The sequence below is a fragment of the Amborella trichopoda genome, chromosome 12 (genome assembly GCF_054954075.1).
Source record: "Amborella trichopoda isolate Santa Cruz 75 chromosome 12, AtrichopodaSantaCruz75HAP2 v2.0, whole genome shotgun sequence".
Lineage (NCBI taxonomy): Eukaryota > Viridiplantae > Streptophyta > Magnoliopsida > Amborellales > Amborellaceae > Amborella > Amborella trichopoda.
In genome coordinates this window covers 45,885,951-45,905,756 of record NC_142347.1, presented here as the reverse complement: position 1 = coordinate 45,905,756, position 19,806 = coordinate 45,885,951, and the positions used below count along the sequence as shown (strand labels likewise).

Genomic DNA, 19,806 nt, shown 5'->3' with positions numbered 1-19,806 from the left:
AGGAAAAGTAGTTTGTGTGCGAGGGGATGAATTTCTACGATATCGTCCCTGACGCATATAACATGTGTGCCCACAAAATTATAAAATAAGTGGCGTTCAAATTATATATATATTTTTTTAATTTTTTGTTTCTAAAATTTATTGATTTTTTAAGTAACTACACATCTTTGTTGAGATTGTATATTCCTCATAATTTTAAATCCAAAATATATTTCTAAAATAAAATTTTAGATAGGGTAGCAATGGACCTGGACCCACTCAAGGACCGACGACTAGATCCGACTCAGGTCGAGGTATGGGTCAAAAAATTGTACCTAGTGAATCGGATGTCCTAATTTTAGACCTGATCACTAATTGGGTCTAAATTCGGTTCCGGGTTCAGATCCGAATCTCATGTTACATTTTCGCATCCGGGTCTGGGTCCAAAAAAGTCACATAAACCTTATCCTAACTCCTAACATGAAGTGCCCCTAACATCTTCTAAAACTCCATAATAACCCTTCCCTACATCTCGACGACAGTCAATATTTCTCTCGCGCGGGCGGGCGTTTGTTCCAAGCAAGCAAGCTCTCTGTCTCTCTTTCAATACGCTCGCACGCGACACCACATATGAACTTCCAAAATGCAATCCTCTCTCTCTAGCAAGCGAGTCACATTCTCTCTCTAGTCTCTCCAAAGCGAGTCATCATCATCTCTCTCCCTCAAGCCTCAACCCACCGTCGACGAATCAGCTCATTCCTTTTAATTCCTTCTGACGACGTTAACCTACGACTACGAGAGTGAGAGAGAAAGGGGCTTCTCCTAGGATACGGACTGTCGCCTCCCGTAACCAGTTCCTCCTTAATGGTCAGGCTCCTTTACCCTCTCTCTCAGATCCCTGCTTGTCTTTTTCTCTCCGCATTTTCTCACACTGGATTCTTCCTGGGTTTTTTGCAGGAAGGTCTGGCCCACGGCCAGATCTGAATTCTCATGATTTGATCCGCTCTTTATTGATGCACTGAGTGCTAACCATGGGTTTGCTTTTCTCGAGATTGTTTTCGTCCCTGTTTGGAAACAAAGAAGCTAGGATTTTGGTATTGGGTCTTGATAATGCAGGGAAAACCACAATTCTCTGTATCCTTTTTCTCTCTAGATTTGCTTGTGCTCTGGAATTTGTTTCTCATTCGCTTTCTATGTTATGGAATTATTTAATGTTGAGCTTAATTCAGCTTTCCAGATCGGCTTCAAATGGGGGAAGTGGTTTCAACTATTCCAAGTGAGTAATCTCTCTTTCTCTCTCCCTGTTCACTTTCTTCTAATTGGGATTTTGGGTTTGCTTGATATCTAGGGTTTTGATGTCCCTTGGGTGTTAATTGTTGTTTTACTTTTTAACGTTGGATAAATTTGGTTACGATTCAGCAATTGGGTTTAATGTGGAGACTGTTCAGTACAACAATATCAAGTTTCAAGTATGGGATCTAGGTAAACCTCCAATTGCCACCCTGTAAGCGCCTCCTTGTGATTTAGTCGGATCATTCTTCGATCTATGCATGATGAGCTACTCTTTATTATCTTTTGCAGTCGTGCATACCAAGATTTATGGGCCCCTGTATAGTGGAAAAATGTATTTTATTCAAGTACTTTTTTTTTTGTTGGTTTTGTTGCTTTTCTTTTTTTGATAACCAAGGTTTTATTGATGGCTGGGAAAGTTTGTTCGTATTAATTGGGATATATACTTACTCAAATAGCTCTATATCATGGACTGTGGTGCTTGAACCCAACAAATTTTGGTTTCATAACTTGACACATACACAAGTTACTCACATGGAGCTTGACCGTTAAAAATAACTGATTTTAGACTAGAACAGTGAATATTTGAGTTGAAATGCACATACAGTGTCTTAAATATCTAAATGGTTACTGTGCAGCCTAATTGTTATGGTATAGAACATGTTTCAGTGGCATCCTCACTTGGATTGATCCTGTCTGAGATTTGTTCTGCTCTTATTTATTGTAGAATTTGGGACCAGATGCCCTGATTTGGATGTGGATTCATTATCCTCGTTCATCAATAGATATATATTATAGGTTGTGATGTAAATGTATATATAGGATGTCGCATGGAATTATATTACATGTTGCTCCTATTATATGATCTATTGTTATGTCATTTTCTCATCCTCATTATCATTATCCAAGCCTTATCCCAATTGTTGGGGTTGGCTACATGAATCATGTTTCTTCATTATTCTCTATCAAGGGCCATATCCTCAATAAGACCAAAAGTCACCATATATTTTCTCACAACTTCTATCTATATCCTTTTGGACTTTCCCTGTACCTTTTTTGACTCTTCCACTTGAATCAAATCGCACCTCTTAACTAGTGTTGTATTAGGTTTATGCTATACATGGCCAATCTACCTAAGTCTACTTTCTCTAATCTTGTCGCCTATTGAATCCACCAAGTTCCCTCATATGTATTCATTCCGAATTCTATCATTTCTTGTCTTGCCACTCATCCATCGTATCATCCTTATCTCAGCTATGCTCATCCTATGGATATGTTGTTTCCTGATAGCCAACATTCTTTCTTATAAAGCAGTGGTTTAAAAAACAGATTGGTGTCCCGGATCGGGCACCTCAAAAACCCATCCAGATCTTTAATCGGCGTTTTGGATCAGGAATCGGCTGAATCGGTACAATTCAGCCTTAAAATTTTTTATTAAAAATCATTATAAATGTTGTTTTTTAGGAATCCAATAAGAAATGAGGGTACTATATTAATAACTTTTATTTTTTTGCATCAATATGCGAATATTAAGATGTTCTTTCCCTGTATGAAGATTCTCATCAAATATTTATTAAAACCTAACTAAATACAATATTATACATTGAAATTAGAATTATTGGTCTGTATTTTATTATTTTATCATCATTTTACTATACAAATAAGAATAAATTTGAAGTTTGTCTTATAATATTATCTAATTTAAAAATCTAATTTACAACTATAACAAAAAATAATAGATTGCATAATTTATAATGTAAATAAATTAATAAATAAAATATAAGATTTGATTATAATTGTAATTAATATAATTATTAATTATAATATTATAATAAACGTGATTCAAAAAACATGGGTATGACCCTCACAAATAAATAAATCTAATGTATAATAATTAGTGTTGATAGAAAAATAGAATTTAGTAGCATAAATTAGCAATCATATTTCAATAAAATTAAGAAAATAAATAAAGAAATTCATGTTTGCAATGTGGGATAATTGATAAAGCAACTTGAAATAAATTTTAAAGTGGTATGAGCTAGTGTTATTTTTCTCTCTTAAAATATCCCGTAAACTAGTATTTTTTTTTACTGTTCTATAAACCAGTATTAGTATTATTTTTTACTTTTTTGAATATCCTATGGGCTAGTACAACTATTTCATATAATTTACAATCATATTTTAATAAAATTAAAAAATAAATAAATAAATTCATACTTGCGATGTGGGGTAATTCATAAATCAACTTAAAAATAAATTCTTAAGTGGTATAAGTTAGTGTTATTTGTCTCTCTTAAAATATCCCATAAACTAATATTTTTTTAATATTCATATTTTTTGCTTTTCTTAATATATTATGAGCTATTACTAATTTTTTTAATCCTAATTAGCTAATAGCCTAATATTAATCATATAATGAAATAATCCCATGAGATAATAGTCTAATAGTATTAGTATCTTTATTTTAGTTTTTGGGTAAGTAAATTTAAATTTTTTTTGGTGAAAGATAGGGACAGTTGGCCCTATCGCCCAATTATTATTTTTAATAATTTTCTTTCTTTTTTTATCATGTAATTTAATGCCATGCGCATACCCCTCGTCTTGACGGCCCACCCATTTCCTAATAATACTAATCTATACGTCTAATAGTATTAGTATCGCCGATTTTTCAAACACTACTATAAAGCATGTTTGGTCTTACAACTGTCCTATAGAACTTTCCCTTCAGTCTCAATAGTATGCGGCAAACACATAAAACTCTAGATGCACATCTGTACTTTGCCCACTCAAACTTTAATTCTATGTGCGACATCTTCTTCAATCTCTCCACTCTCCTAGATTATCGACCGTAGATATTAAAAAAATGTTTTTTAGGTATTTCTTGACTATCAATCTTAACTACTTACTCGTTTCTACTCCTATAATTACTAAACTTGCCTTTTGTTTATTTTGTGTTAAGTCATTTTATCCTCACAAGTAATTTTCCCGCTATTAGTATTATTGTTCATAAGATGACATTGGCTCATTAGGCATATTCAAGTGCATCATAGATGAGAGCAGATCTGACATATGACTAGCATTGTGCAAACAAAATACCAACTTCAACCTCTGCATGTCATTGTTGACTCAACTTTTTTTAGTTGGGTGAACCAAAAGCTATGCTTTCCTCCATGTGTTTTTGTTAATGATTCAGTGGGTGGAAACATATGGATAATGTCATAATGTCTCTCTCTCGCCCCCCGTTGTCCTCCTCTCATTCCTTCAGCCTCTCTCTCTCTCTCACCCCCCTTCCTTCAGCTTCTCTATCTTATTCTCTCTCTATCCTTCATCTACTACTATCAGTTTATAGAAGCATCTCTCTCTCTCTCTCTCGTTGTACACACACACACACATATATATATATATATATATATATGTATATAACAAAAATTTATCCGCTGGCCGCCTAGGCAGTTTAGGGGGCAATCTGAATCTAATGAAGCCCAAGCGGCCCCCCATTTGGAAATGTACTAAGGTGCCCACCTAGGCGGACCCCCAGGCTGCTTGGGGGTGGGGGTGGCCCGCGGGGGGGTTGTGGGGATGGCGACTTTGTAAGGCATTTTAGCTGTCCAAAACCCTTTTAAGATATATTTGAGGAGAAACTATTTGATCTTGTAAAGAATAAGAAAGTATTCACTCTGAAGCTTTTTGAGACTTGAATTAGTTGCAAAATATGTTTTTCTTCAACCAAAGATCACTGATTGGAGCCAAGTTTGACATGGTTTGAGGGGTTAGTGTATTTAATTTCTTGGTTTAGGGTATTGATGATATTTATGAATGTCGGGTTTTGATTTGCTTTGTTTTCGATTTGGTTATTGTTTGTGTTCTTTTTTTCTTTTTCATTTTTGTCTTCGGATCATTGGCCATTGTTGAAGTGTGAGTTTTAACTTGATTTTTTTGGTATTTTATTAAGATTGTGTAACTGAATCAGTTAATCCTAAAAGGATATCAATAAACTCAAGCATTCTAGGCATTTGTTCGACTTTATTAGGTTTTAGTCATACAATTTCAAGTTTCATAGTCATGCATGTGTAAGTTTAACTGCATAATAAAATAACACACTCAGAAAACAGTGAACTATTGTTTTTAAATAAAAAATAAATTCAGAAAAAAGTGAACTATTGTTTTTAAATAAAAAATAAATGTTCTATTCACTCAGTCAGGGTGGTTTAGTAACTTCAAAACCTTCCCAATATCATCTTCAAGGGCCTAGAAACAACCCCCCTGCCCTTTCCCTTATTTATGTGTAGATCACCTAGGGTGGCCAGGACGCCTAACTAGCCAGGCGGCCAAATCTGGCTTCTTGAAACTTTTTAGCTGGGCATCTCTTTTCCTTGGGAACTTTCTTATGGTTGGTGAATCACATGTTCTGCTCTTGGCATTTTTGGACCTTGGTTGGAACTTTGAGGCTTGAGCTGGGCATTCTTTGCCTCGTAGACGTGTAGAACAAGGTCATTTGAGAGTTGGTTGTGCTAGCCTATAGAACAAGTTGTAGGGCCTCCTTTGGAGAATCTTTGGGCCCCTAGTGTTTGAAACTCTTGTTTAAGGAGAAGAGGGTAGGATTTGAGGATATTAAAATATTAGGGTACTGTCAGAATGAAACGTGATTTTTAAGAGAAAATGTGTAAACATATTGTGGAGGCAATGAATCTGTTGCTTTCAGTGTTTCTTCAAGTCAAATGCATCAATTGAATACAGGATCCCATGCTAGCTTCTAATCTGTATACATGAATTTGTTTTCGTTTGCTAGACAACTAAATGGTGGCTGTAGTTTAATAGTAAGAATTCTGCAGCGTGTGTAAATCGATTTGCATGTATTAAATTTCTGTTAGAAACATTTTTGTTATTGTCTAGTGGATAGTTATCTTAATAGATCTGGATCTTAATTTATTTAAATAGTTATCATATAAAAAGAGGAATTGTTACTGTTCAAGTTAGCATTTATTCCTGGTAAGAATTTAAGGTTTAAGCTTTTAATGGACAGTACAGAAGGTTCAAGTAAAATGTTCAAGTCTTATTTTGTTGTACCATTCTTTATGGGGTGTTGCTTACCCATTGTTGACGCAGCTTTGCTTCTTTGAAACAGGTGGTCAGACGAGCATCAGGTAATTCGGCAATTTTCTTTTGCTTATCATTAATTTAAAATTTTTACAATAACAGCTTGCACTTGTCATGGATAATTTCCATAATATTCAATTTATGTGAAAATTGATATAATCCTTTTATGGTCTTTATATGCTTTATTACCTCAAACAAAAAATGGTCTTTATATACTTGTTGGAGCGATAGCTGCATCACTGATGCCAGTTTCCTTGCTACATAACTTCAATCTTTTGAAACTAAATTATATTGCTCCGACTGTTGTTTTCACTGGACCGTTAACATCTATAAATGATAGCATTTGTCCCCGTTTAACAAATTCTAAGAAGTGGCTTCCTTCTTTGGAGTATTGTGCCAATATTAAAAATTGAGATTAATTTTTTATTTACTGAAAAATCAAGAAATGAAAGAAAAACAGAAGAATCCACAGAAATCTATAGATTTAGTCATAGAAAAACACTTTTAGGCATATGTCAAGATTGGTCTAATTTAGTTATGGGGTAAAATGGATCGATGAACCCGTGAAGGTCCTTGAACAATAAGATAAACTCAACAATAGTTGTTGCCAATAGGCTTAGAGAACGAACAAACATAAGCCGAGTTGAAATTTTTAAAGTTGGACATCCACATGGTCTTTATTAAATTAGAGAAAGCATATGTTAGGGTGCTTAGAGAGTTAATTTGCTGGGTGTTGAAAAAGAAATGAGTTTCTAGGGGATGTATTGATATGGCGAGGGATATATATGAGGGAGCACTAACTAGTGTGAGGATAACTAGTGGAGAGACAAGTGAGTTTTCAATGACAATAGGCTTACATTAGAGCTCATATATCTCTACTTTAGTTGTAAATGAGTAAACTAGGCATCTACGGGATGAGATACCATTGTATATGTTGTTTGCAGATGGCATTGCGTTGATCGATAAACTAGAGACACCGTCAATGCAAACTTAGAACTTTGAAAGGATGCTCTAGAATCTAAAGTGTTGAAACTTTGAAAGTTAGCCGGACGAAGACAAAATATATAGAATGCAAGTTCAGTAATAATAGGAGTAGAAACGAGAAATTAGTTATGATTGATGGCGAAGAAGTACCTAAAAGAGGTTATTATCAATAGCTTGGGTCGATACTCCATGAGAGCAGAGAGATTGAGGAAGATGTTGCGCATAGAATTGGGTGGATGAAGTGGAGCTATGCTTCTGGAGTCTTATGTGATAGTTATACACCAATGAAACTGAAAGGGAAGTTCTATTTGACGGTGGTAAGACCAGCCATGCTTTATGAGGATAGAATGTTGGGCAGTCAGTCGAGAAACAACATATCCATAGAATGAGTGTGGCTAAGATGAGGATGTTGAGATGAATGAGTGACAAGACAAGAAATGATAGAATTCGGAATAAATACATCTAAGGAAATTTAGGTGTATCTCCAGTAGGCGATAAAATAAGGGAAAATAAACTTAGGTGGTCTGATCATGTGCAACATTGATCTAGAGTAGCATTGGTTAGGAGAGGTGTTTTGGGTCAAGCGACAGACTCTAAAAGGGCAAAGAGAAGGCTCAAAAGGGCATGGATAGAAGTAGTGAGAAGAGATGGTGATATATGGTTTGACTGAAGGTATGATCCGTGATAGAGCAGAATACGAAACAAGATTTGATGTAGCCGACTCTAAGTAGTTGGGATAAGGCTCAGATTATGATGATGTTGATGAGCTATATCGAGTGTGTGAGAACCGAGGTGTGGCCAGTAGCATATATGCACAAAAATTCACCTCCTTTGGAAGTGACGATGGCACCGTAACGTGAGAAGAGAATTCTTTGAAGTATTTATTATAAAGAATGTTGGCATGGACTAACCATCTAGGTGCATTAACGAGTCTTCCGTTTAGCTTGCCTAACTATACAAAAAGTTCTTCAAGGTTAATGGCAATATGGCAAAGGTTGGGTGTAGGTGTGAGGTTCTTGCAAACGTTTTTTGAATCTTCTATTTGTGATGTTTTTAGTTAATAAAAGGTTTTTCAGGTTCTGCACCTGCAACCTAAGATAGTTTTAATGAGGATCAAGATAGAAAACATGTAAAACACATACAAATGCTGAAAGAGAAAATAAAAGAGAATGGCTACAATTGGTTCTTGACTTCTTGTAATCGGCTCAAGAATTAGAATGTATACATAATTGGCTCAACAAATCAAGGGCATAGTCTTAGTTGAAGTATGTGCTCTAAGGCCCGAAAGAAGTATATGGTTCATATGTTTGTGGAGGTGTGCTTCATTTTGAAATTGTGGTGTTCTGATGAAAGAAGCCGAGACTCAACCCTTGTCTCATTTTAAGGTGTTGGAAGTTGTAACCATAATTTTGCACTAACTTTTGGGTTATCTTTTATGTCTTGTGTTTTTTTTTCTCCTTTTTCTGGGAGCCTGTTAAGGTCCAAAACTCCAAATCAGTAGGACTGAGAATTTTTTGGATTGGGTTCAGAACCACCCAGATCTGGATCTGGATCCGGATTCAAAATTTATACATGAGATCCGAAATACAACAAACACTATTAGAATAATGGTTAAACTTTTAAGATATTTGGATCTGTGAGAGCTATAGAAAAATTTGGATAATAATTAAAATAAATTGGTCCTTCACATAAGCTAGATTCTACTATTCCTAATAAGGAGTGTGTAAATTTCTTATGTCTATAATCTCTAACACACAACAAAACAGAATTATTTAACCCTGTTCTTGTTAAATGTTTGATTGTTACCTGTATAAGGCCTATGTGTAAATAATTGTACCTTTTCTTTCTTTGTTCGTCAATCATTAATTTAGATAACAATTAGAAACTGTCATTAGCTCCCATAACTGAAATTGTTTTTTCAACAGTTTTAATTGAATAATCACTTTTAAACTCAAAAGTTCTCTTTTGATAAAACATCATATATTGGAACCTTGGGAATAATCCAATTTTGAATTTGTTTTTCTACATTATTTATTATAATTTCTGCACTATTATTAACACACATAATATTATCAGTACTAGTCCTACGCGACAAAGATCTAATTATGCTAGCCATTAAAATAAGAATTTCGTTCACTAATAACGTCTCGTAATAGTCAACAGGAAACAATGGCCCTTAAATATTCTGACTCTCTGGTCTTTCAGGGTTTAAGGGCTCACTGCGACTTAGTGTTACTCTGGATTGTCTTATTGTGAACTTAACCTTTATTGTAATAGTTATTAACCCTGATCTTTGGCTTTGATACCATAAACGCACAAACACAATAATGTTCATATGCACAAACATAATATAATATCAACACTGTAAACTTAATGATAGAAAACTTACGTGGATAAACAAGCACCAAACTCGTACAACAAACTTCTCCACAGGAGATACACAGAGGACTTACAAGAGCACACGTTTAAAATCTACTAAACTAGAGACTCACACACTCAAGACTATAAGTGCACAAATGCAATAATGTTAATACATACAAACATAATTTAATATCAACATTGTAAACTTATTGATAGAAAACTTATAGTCTTACATGGATAAACAAGTGCCAAACTCGTGCAACAAACTTCTCCACAAGAAATTCGCAAAGGACTTACAAGAGCACACCTCTAAAATCTACTAAACTAGAGACTCACACTCAAGACTACAAACGCACAAATGCAATAATTTTAATACATACAAACATAATTTAATATCAACACTGTAAACTTAATGATAGAAAACTTACAGTCTTACATCGATAAACAAGCACCAAACTCGTACAACAAACTTCTCCACAGGAAACTCATAGAGAACTTACAAGAGCACACCTTTAAAATCTGCTAAACTAGAGACTCAAAATCAAGACTATAAATTCACACTTTCTTCCAAACCTCCAACTTCCTAAAACAACTCCTGCCTTCTCTGAGAGCCAATGCCTTCTCTGAGAGCCAATGACCGCTTTTTATAGGTCTCCTTAGGCTATGGACTTCAAACGATTTTAAGTCTGCATAGTCATACCGTTAGCCTTTATATAAAGCACACAGTAATTTCATGTTACTGTCTGCTTGTTGGGAAAACATAAGCTATTTGTTCGTTTATTTTCTTTTAGAGATACTCGTAGCTTTAACAGGTCTTCAAAGTGTACCCAAAAAAAGACCAAAAAAAAAAAAAGGAAAAAAACAGAACTCCACACAAAAACCAATCCACAGTTATTCTTTGCTTAAGGTAACATCAATGTTTTAAAAAATGGTCTGCCTGGCGTCTAGGTGGCCTGGACAAAAAATCTGCCTGCCTAGACTCAGGCGGCCCTACACGGGCGGATGTACCTGGGCAGGCGCCCAGGCAAGCTAGGAGGGCGCTCAAGCGGGCTCGGCGTTTTTTATTTTTTTTAAATTATGGGGTGCTCGAGGTTCTTGGCGCCCACTTAGGCGCTGGGCGCTTAGGGGCCGCCTAGCCTTTTTTGAAACCTTGGGTAACATGGTCTGAATAATCTGCTGAATACGTATTAGTGAACAAATAGCAATTACAAGAACGAAAAAAAGCCCAAAAATGACCTTCAATGAAGCTTGAGAACTCTATAAGAAAAGCATTAATCTTATTGCAATAGATATATCCCACAAATGCAAGCCCGCCAACAATCCCAACAAGCAAAACACTAGCCAAAGAGTTCCTTTCAAAGCAGTCTCTCCACCATTGTCCTCTTCCGTAGTTTCTCTCTTGTCATTGACAATTTGAATCTCCTCTCCATCCTCTCTCTCTTTCATCACGATCCTGGGCCTTAACAACCTGAGATTAGGGGAAACGCTTGAAACCTTCTATAAAGCCTTTTTCTTGGTTTCCTTGAGAGGAGCATCGTCTGGAAACGTGGTACCATTCTGAAATTTTTTGGGGGGGGGGGGGGGGGGGGGGGGGCGTTAAGAGAAAGGGAGAGGGGTTTTAGAGGGAGAAAGAGGGGAAGAGAGGAGGTGTGGGTGTACAATTGGAGGAGAAGGCCATTGTCTCAAAGGGCACATTTTTAGAGAGAGAGAGAGAAAGAGATTTTGGTAAGGCCATGGTGGCTAACACTTTGAGGAGCCACAATGAGGTGTTGGTGAAGAGGATGAGAGAGGGTCTTAAAGAAACCCTAATTTTTTGACTTTGGACATTGGAGAGAGTTTATATATTATATAATATATAAATTAACAAAAAATATAACTATTTTAAAATTCGTGTCGAATCCGGATCAGATCCACCTGGGCGTAGATCTGATCCGATTTATTGTTCGGATCTAAATTTTGTATCCGGATCCGAATTTCAGATCCAAAACTTAGGTCCATACCCAGATCCGAATATCGGGTTTTGGATCCAGACCGGGTAAATTCTCAGCCCTACAAATCAGGATGAGCCAATTTTCTTGACTGAAATAGGCTTCTTTTATAAAAGTTTGTTAAAAGAACTCTTCTTGTCTTGAGGGGAAAGCACTTCCTTTAGGGGGTCTGCTCTTACTTGTCTTATAGGGGCTAGCTCGTTAACATTCCTTAATTGGTTCCTCTTCTAGTCTTGTTATCCCTCTTTCCCTTCGGTTAGTCAGTCTATCTATTTATAGCTAACCTCTCTTTTGTATAAAAGATAGGAGGAACATAAAGAGAGCAACTTACCTATGGGTACGGGTTAAGCAATTAGTTAAAAAAGCTCTTCTTCCCTGGGTGCACTGTCTTGTTTTCAGGCTCTCCTTCCTTGACCCTAATAAACTTGAAAACCACGCTAGCTAGTTAGCTTGGTCAGCATGAGTAACAAACTTTGAGTTTTTATTCTCCAACCTATTGAAGGTCATGCCATAAGGACAAACCATCACTTTTTGGGTGAATAACAAACCAGCATTCTCGATGAATGAGTATCAATTGGAGTGTCTCTCTCAATCTCGCAAGGATGTTCAAAATGCTATGTTATGATTAGGACTATCTTTGCAAGGGCAGCTTATGAAGTGATAAAAGCACCCCCTTCCCCCCCCCCCAAAAAAGAGAAAAACCGAACCCACCCCCTCAACGGAGCTAGAAATGAACGGTGCACATTCGTTAGTTGTTTGCCCATTTTGATACAAATTCAGATTTCTCATAGGCCTTTGAAGGGAGAGTTGGCTGGAAATTTAACTGAAAAATCATGAAATGCTGTGAAATAAATTTAGAACCAATCCATCTACTATGAGCTTGTACATAATCACATGCAAGGATAGACAAGCTTGCCAATTCAACATTAATCATTATTGATTTAGATAGATAATCCTTTTGAGCTCTGCCTCACAGGGACTTGGATCATTTTACATTCACTTTCTTTGTAGATGCTTTCGAGTGGGAGATCCTCTTCCTAGGTGTGCAAGTAATTATTAGATTAAAAAAGAGTTATATGGATTAAAAATAATCCCTTTTGCTACCTGACCTAATAATCTCTTTTCCACTACTATCCCCTTACAAAAAGTTTTATGTTTTGAAATGATGATGTCAAATATGGTCTTTAGTATTATCTCTATCCATCATCATTTTAGCATTTTTCCAGTTAATTGGGGTCAGCTACATGAATCCTGGTTTTCCATTCTACTCTATTGAAGGCCCTATCCTTAGTGAGGTCATACGTCCCCATGTCTTTTTGGACTACTTCCAATCACGTCTTTTGGGGCGTATCCCTTACTATTTTCGGTGCTTCCGCTTGAACTAACTTGCACCTCCTAACAGGTGCTGTATTTTATCGACGACACACATGGTCAGCCCACCTAAGTCTACTCTCTCTCATTTTATCACCTATTGGTGCTACGCCTAAATTCTTTCGAATAGATTCATTTCAAATTCTATCTCTTTTTGTATTGCCACTCATCCATCTCAACATCTTCATCTTCGCTACAGGCATTTTATGGGTATATTGTTTTCTGATCCAACATTTTACCCCATAGAGCAAAGCTGGTCTTATCGCTTTCCTATAGAACTTGCCCTTCAGCTTCATTTGTATGCGGCGTTCTATAAAATTCCAGTTGCACATCTCTTCTTCGCCCGTCCAGCTCTAATTCTATGTGCGACATCTTCCTCAATCTCTTCATTTTCCTGAATTATCGATCTAAGATATTGAAAGTGCGGTCTTTTTTGTACTTCTTGGCCTTCAATCTTAACTACTTCCTCGTCTCTACTCCTATTACTAAACTTGCATTCCATATACTCTATCTTAGTCTGAATAATTTTAAAACCTTTGGATTCTAGAGCATCTCTCCAAAGTTCTAACTTTGTGTTAACGCTATTTCGGGTCTCATTGATCAAAACTATATTATCTATGAGCAACATGCACCATGGTACCTCATCCTATAAGTGCCTAGTTGAGTCGTCTATAACTAAGACAAGAGGTACATGCTCAATGTTGACCCTTGATTTGGACCTATTGTCACTGAAAACTCACTTGTTTTTCCACTAGTTATTCGTATGCTAGTTAGCGCTCCAACGTACATATCTCTCACCAAGTTGATTTAGTGTCTAGAGACGCCTTTCTTTTCCTACTCCCACCAAATCAAATATCAAGGTACTCTATCGAAAGCTTTTTCTAGATCAATAAAGACCATATGGAGGTCATTTCCCTTCACCCTAAACTTATCAAATAGTTGCCTAAGTAGGAAAATAGCCTCAGTTGTTGACCTTCGTGGCATAAAACCAAATTGGTTTTCCAATACATTTGTTTCATGCCTTAGTCAGTCCTCAATGACTCTCTCCCGGAGCCTCATATTATAGCTCATAAGCTTGACCCCTCGATAGTTTGCACAATTTTGTATGTCTCATTTGTTCTTGTAAATATGTATCACAATAATTTTCTTCCATTCGTTTGCCATTTTCTTTGTTCTCAACACCTTGTTGAATAGCTTCATCAGTCAGTCAATACCGATTTCCCTTGCACTTCCAAACCTCTATTGGGATACCATTTGGTCCTAAGGCCTTTCCTATCTTCATCCGTTTCAAAGTTTCTTTCACTTCTGATATTCTAGTCCTACTAATGTATTTATGACCTCCTTCATCGCTTGTATCAACAATCCCTTCTACCACTATATTCCCATTGTGTTTGTCATTTTATAAATTTTTAAATAGACTCTCCACATTTCGATGCCCTTGTCATCCTTTGATCGTCACTCTTAATGCATTTAATATGTTTTAGATCCCTACACTTTTTCTTTCTTATTTTCGCTAATTTGAAGATATCTTTTTCACCTTCTCTTGTTCCCAGTTATTGTATAGATTATCATATGCCTTAAGTTTAACTTTACTTACTATTTGTTTAACATTTTTTTGAGTATTTTTATATTCTTCTAAGTTTTGATTGTTTCTATTACACTGCCAAGTTTTATAATATGATTGTTTTTCGCTAATGGTCTTATGAACCTCATCATTCCACCCCCAAGTTTCCTTATCGAAGTTTCTTTTCCCTCTAGATTCTCCCAAAACTACTTTTGCCATCTTCTTGATACATTCAACCATCTCATTCACATTGACATCATGTTCCGAGTTCCATTTTCCTTTTTCAACTAATTTATCCTTGAATAAGTCTATTTTCTTTATACCATACCTTATTATTAAGGGAGAGTCTGAGGTCAGCCCGCTTGCTGACAACTACAGTAAATACCCTGATTGAATCTGAGCCCATCTAATGGTCTCGATTGGTTTTTGTATTTGAATTTTTTTTTTTACAAATCCAATTCACTTGAAATTTTGAGCGTCTACTCTTGAAAAATTGGTGAACCTAAATAAAAATATTAAAAAAAATTACAAAAAATATTTAAAAAAATTTACAAAAAATAAATAAACCAAAATACCCCTAAAAGTTATAGGGGTATTTTGGTTAATTTTAATTTTTTGGAATATTTTTTTAAAATATTTTTATTAGTTGTGCTTTGATGAGCAGAATGGATGCTCCAAATTTCAAGTGATTTGAATTTGTATTAAAAGGATTAAAATTCAAATGCGAAATACAATCATGGTCATTAGATCATGATTATTAATCTGGGCCATTGGGCTTATACCATACCATTAGCTAATGGGCTGACATGTGATATTTTCCCGATTATTAATAATTCAAGTGGTGAAAATATTGGGTAAAGTTCTACTAGCGTGTTCATCAGATTGCTTCTTGTGTATTTGTTGTCACGATATCTTTTTGCTAATTTTTGTATTTGCAGGCCATACTGGAGATGTTATTTTCCGAACACGCAAGCAATCATTTATGTTGTTGATTCGAGTGACACTGACAGATTAGCGATAGCCAAAGATGAATTTCATGCCATCTTGGAGGTATGCATGTAGCATATATTTACTTTGCTGTAACCATCTATATGTTACAGGGGAAGATGTACCATAATCTTATGGAGTAGCACTACTAAACTTTCAAGGGGCATCCACTTTCTGTTGCTGGTGACAAACAGATTGATATTGTGCCCCACTACTGTTTATCTTCACTGACTGTCAGCGGGAATCAGTTATCTAAAAATTCGTAACTCAGGATCAGCCTCACCCAAGTCACTTGGACCTGGGAGGGTGATGGGTCCGGATGAATAACCTTAAGACCTGGGGTGAGTCTGACCTGAGTCACTGGTTGTAATGTATTGTTTTTTAGAGACTCGTCTGAGTTGGACCTTGACTCGGGCTTGGGACCCTAGAGAGTTTGAGTTGTAGTCTGGGATTTTAAATGCTGGCAGGAATAGATGGTGGGGGTATCTCTGAGTGTGGTATGCACTACCCTCTTAGATATCATAAACTCTCAGTTGTTTAAAAAATACTAACTTTTTTAAAATTATGAAAAGAATTGAGTGCAAAAATCTAAACTGTGATTACAAACATTTCTAAAATTATGAGAAATATTGTGCACAAAACTCTAAACTGGCATATACCCATATTACCTTTCCTGGAAGGAAAAATACATGACAAGATTGTTTCTGTTAGTTGCATGTAGTGCATGCCTATGTTTCCTATGAAATATTATTTATAGAAAAGATGTGTATGTTTGAAGCTCTTGTTTTGTTTTGATGATTTTGCTAGTACGGTCTACAAATATTTTAAGGCTAAATCTAGATCAATGTTATCAGATTCGTTTCTCTTCGGCTGAAGAGGCCAAAGTCTTTGGATCTTCAACCTAGACCGAAGCAAAGTGAAGGTCCGAAGCATCTGTTTTGGTCCTCTTCAGCCTCTTTGGCTGAAGCACAAAGTACAAAATTGTCTTTTAAAAAAGACAAATTTGTGCTTCGGCTCACTTTGGTATGATTTGGCCACTTTATCTGAAGCACAATTGTCTTTTATTATTATTATTATTTTTTGATTTTTTTTGATTTTTTTACATTTCTATTGAGTTAATGTATTTTAATATATAAATACTTTATTTATACTAAAAATTTTTAAAAATTCCATAGTCTTCTGAATCGAGTGAAGCACCGAATTGCTTCATTTTTCCAACCAAATCAAACAAGGCTCTGAAGCGAATCTGATAACACTGATCTAGATTGCTTGTACTTCTTTACTGACAGACCTATATGCTTTTAAACATGCTTTATGTTCCTGTCTGCAAAGGTACCTGATTGGTACTTTATCTCATCAACAGGAGGAAGAGCTTAAAGGTGCCATTGTCCTCATTTATGCAAACAAGCAGGTTATAAATACTTCACCATTCTATGTTTGCTGGCTGTTCATTGTGTCTCTGTTCAGATTGTTGCCCAGCTAAGCATTTCCTGTGAACAAGCTACCATAAGAGTGAACTTCCTTCCTTGAATGATAGAACTTTGCTGGATGCTGAAATATTGGTAGCATAGCTAGGTTATATGATTAATGGGACTGCCACTCAACTTTTTAAAATAGTATTGTTGATTATCTTTGCCTTGTGCATGGAACACTATCTTGACACTCATACCTCCAGTTAGATTTTTTCCATAGAAATTCCACCAGAATACATGCAGGTTAGTTTGGGTTGGTCTGGATAATTTGGATTTAGGGACTGTACTCGAGGTGCTTATTCTGGATGGCTTGAATTGTTCATTTGCAAAGACATTTTTTCTTGTGTGCGCGACTTTGTCAATTCCATTGCAGAAATTGTTTTAGGGACATCATATTCATTCCTTATGGGGTATATCAGTGTTTAAAAACCTGGAACTGGGCATGGAACTGGATGTGGGGCAGGTCCAAGTTTGCCTGCTGAGTCCCGAGTCTGACTGGTCAATACTTGGATCAGAATCATTGTTCCCAACTCACCGGGGTTTCAAACACTGGCACTTACAGTGCTTAAGTTGGTTTCAAGAACATTGTATATATAATACATGGTGCTTGAGATGCATGCTCGTAGGCATTTATGATCATATATACCAGTCATCTTTTCATTGTTTTTTTTTTTACAGGTCATCTGTAGAGCGGTTTTTGTTTGAGAATTTTGCAGTACCAATACATTTGACCTTCTTTTGTATGCAGGATCTCCCTGGTGCTTTGGATGATGCTGCGATAACCGAGGACTTGGAATTGCATAAAATCAAGAGCCGTCAATGGGCTATTTTCAAGACTTCAGCAATCAAAGGTGAAGGACTCTTTGAAGGTTTGGATTGGTAAGCTCTACAAGCTCTAGTAAGATGATGGTCTGTGAGATGTTATATTTTTTGGATTACTTAAAAAAGAGCTGGCAATGGGCCAGTACGCCCAGGCCAGCCCTGCCCGGTCGACCCGGCCCTAAAATCTAGGGCATAGGCCACAAAATGTGGCTTGTGGGCTGGGTCATGGTTGGGCCTAGGCCTGGGCCACAACAGGGCTGGTCCGGCTCTGCTCGGCCTAGCCCTGGGGTGAGGGCTTCTTTGGCCCAGTCTAGGCTTGGCCGGGCTTGGGTTGGCCATTATGGGGACAGGCTAGGGCCAGGGCTTGGCTGGGCTTGGGTCAAGTCTGGCCTGGCCAGCCCTACTTAAAAACAGTCTAGAGATGGTGGTATTGGATTTATTAAAATATTTAGAAGCTCATTAATTTATGCATGTGTAACAAGTGATTTGCATAGAGTATAGTGTTTGTTCTATGGTGTGATATGAAAGATCAGTCACGTACGTTTGCATATGCTTTGTGTATGGATGTATTTGTGTGTAATTATTTTGGTTTTGGAAAATGCAGGTTGAGTAATACACTTAAATCTGGAGGTGGGTAAAGATATGGAGGATGGAAGCAGAATTTGTGTTTTGTGCGAAATTCAGGAGTTGAAAAGAGATGAGCTTGTCTGCTCGGAACATCAAGATGAGCATTCTTGTCGGGGTTAATTATCGGGTTTTGGTCTTTCTTGTTATAATTAGAAATTCTGAGATATATCAGACTCTCTTTACGTGTAAAATAGTAAGACAACTACAAGGAAATGTGGGGGTTATGCAATTGGGACTTTTTTGGGCTGCTTTTTTTTAATGTCGACTTGCATTGGATTTCTTGTTTCTAAATCACAAACTAAGTGTGTTTTTTTAAGATTGGGACGGCTTATTTGATCTGTTGATATTTGAATGTATCAATGACATTAGAGAAGTCTCATCTTCAAAAACCATATTTATAATTATATTCATTACCATCATGTAAAAAGCTATAGGGACTTATAGGCTCATTGGGGTATGGCTCTTAATAGAGTGCAATGGTGGACTAGGATTTGTGTAGCTGATTCCAATTAGTTGGGAAAAGGTTTTGACGATGATGATGTCCATACTATAAAAAGCTTAGTGGTAATGCCTTGAAAATATAATATTATATAAAAAAAAATTCACAGCGTTAACGCATTATGTTTGTTTTGTGTGCTGATCCAGTATTATCTGCCTTCTCAAATGTGAGCTGTCCGAACCAGTATAACCTCCCTTTACGATTTGCTTCGGTCTTGAGTCACATTTCTTGTTTCAAAAATTTGCAAAGGATAACTTACTCATTAAACAAGGAAAAAGAGGTTCAGATAGGTTACCATTCTCTTTCGACGATACACAATTGAGAGACTTGGGATATTAAACAAACAAAAATTAAAGATCAAAGAGCAAAGCTGATCATAGCATCATATAATCTTATGCAGTCTCTGATTTCTCTGTGTTGTGGTTTCTGGTAAACTCAGGAAGGCCATGCTATTTTGGTTCTTCCTACAAAACCGTTTACTAAATTTTAATAGGTGCCCTTGTATTACATGTCATTGAAGGAAAATGGTTTGATAGGGCTGTAACCCTACCAAAATAAGTAAAGCTTCACCTTGTCACTCATCAAAAGATGCAATTTTAAGTGTTGGAAAACTTTTAAATCGATCATTTCGACATGATAATTATGGCTGTGCAAAAAAAAAAAAGGATTTCACATTCTAAAAAGAGTGTAAATTGCAACAAATCATTTACATATCCATTTCCTCTTAAAAATAAGTGTTCACACGCATACAACATGAGTACCACT

The 19,806-nt window shown here is 36.3% G+C and overlaps 1 protein-coding gene across 4 annotated transcripts; it reads left to right on the top strand.

The window, feature by feature from the left end:
* The first annotated feature begins 539 nt into the window (after positions 1-539).
* On the top strand, positions 540-18,931 carry ARF3 (ADP-ribosylation factor 3). 4 transcript variants are annotated; one of them, XR_016046358.1, is made up of 9 exons: positions 540-846; positions 937-1,113; positions 1,217-1,255; positions 1,399-1,483; positions 6,376-6,413; positions 15,573-15,684; positions 16,985-17,032; positions 17,842-17,972; positions 18,520-18,931. XR_016046358.1 is itself a non-coding variant. In XM_006845511.4 (9 exons), exons 2-9 carry the CDS (start codon positions 1,011-1,013, stop codon positions 18,551-18,553), a joined length of 549 nt encoding a protein of 182 aa, XP_006845574.1. In that variant the 5' UTR covers positions 540-846; positions 937-1,010; the 3' UTR covers positions 18,554-18,931. The 4 variants fall into 4 exon arrangements, 2 of the variants coding, with proteins under 2 accessions (XP_006845574.1, XP_020523490.1); XM_006845511.4 differs by having other exon boundaries at positions 1,399-1,461; positions 6,395-6,413; XR_016046360.1 differs by lacking the exon at positions 16,985-17,032.
* The last annotated feature ends 875 nt before the right edge of the window (positions 18,932-19,806 follow it).

What these genes read in the sequence shown, in the direction of transcription:
- ARF3 (XM_006845511.4), top strand. Translation starts at nt 1,011, where the DNA reads ATGGGTTTGCTTTTCTCGAGATTGTTTTCGTCCCTGTTTGGAAACAAA. An exon ending in AGGGAAAACCACAATTCTCT is followed by an intron (nt 1,114 to 1,216) that starts GTATCCTTTTTC and finishes TCAGCTTTCCAG; the next exon opens with ATCGGCTTCAAATGGGGGAA. An exon ending in TCATTTATGCAAACAAGCAG is followed by an intron (nt 17,033 to 17,841) that starts GTTATAAATACT and finishes TTTTGTATGCAG; the next exon opens with GATCTCCCTGGTGCTTTGGA.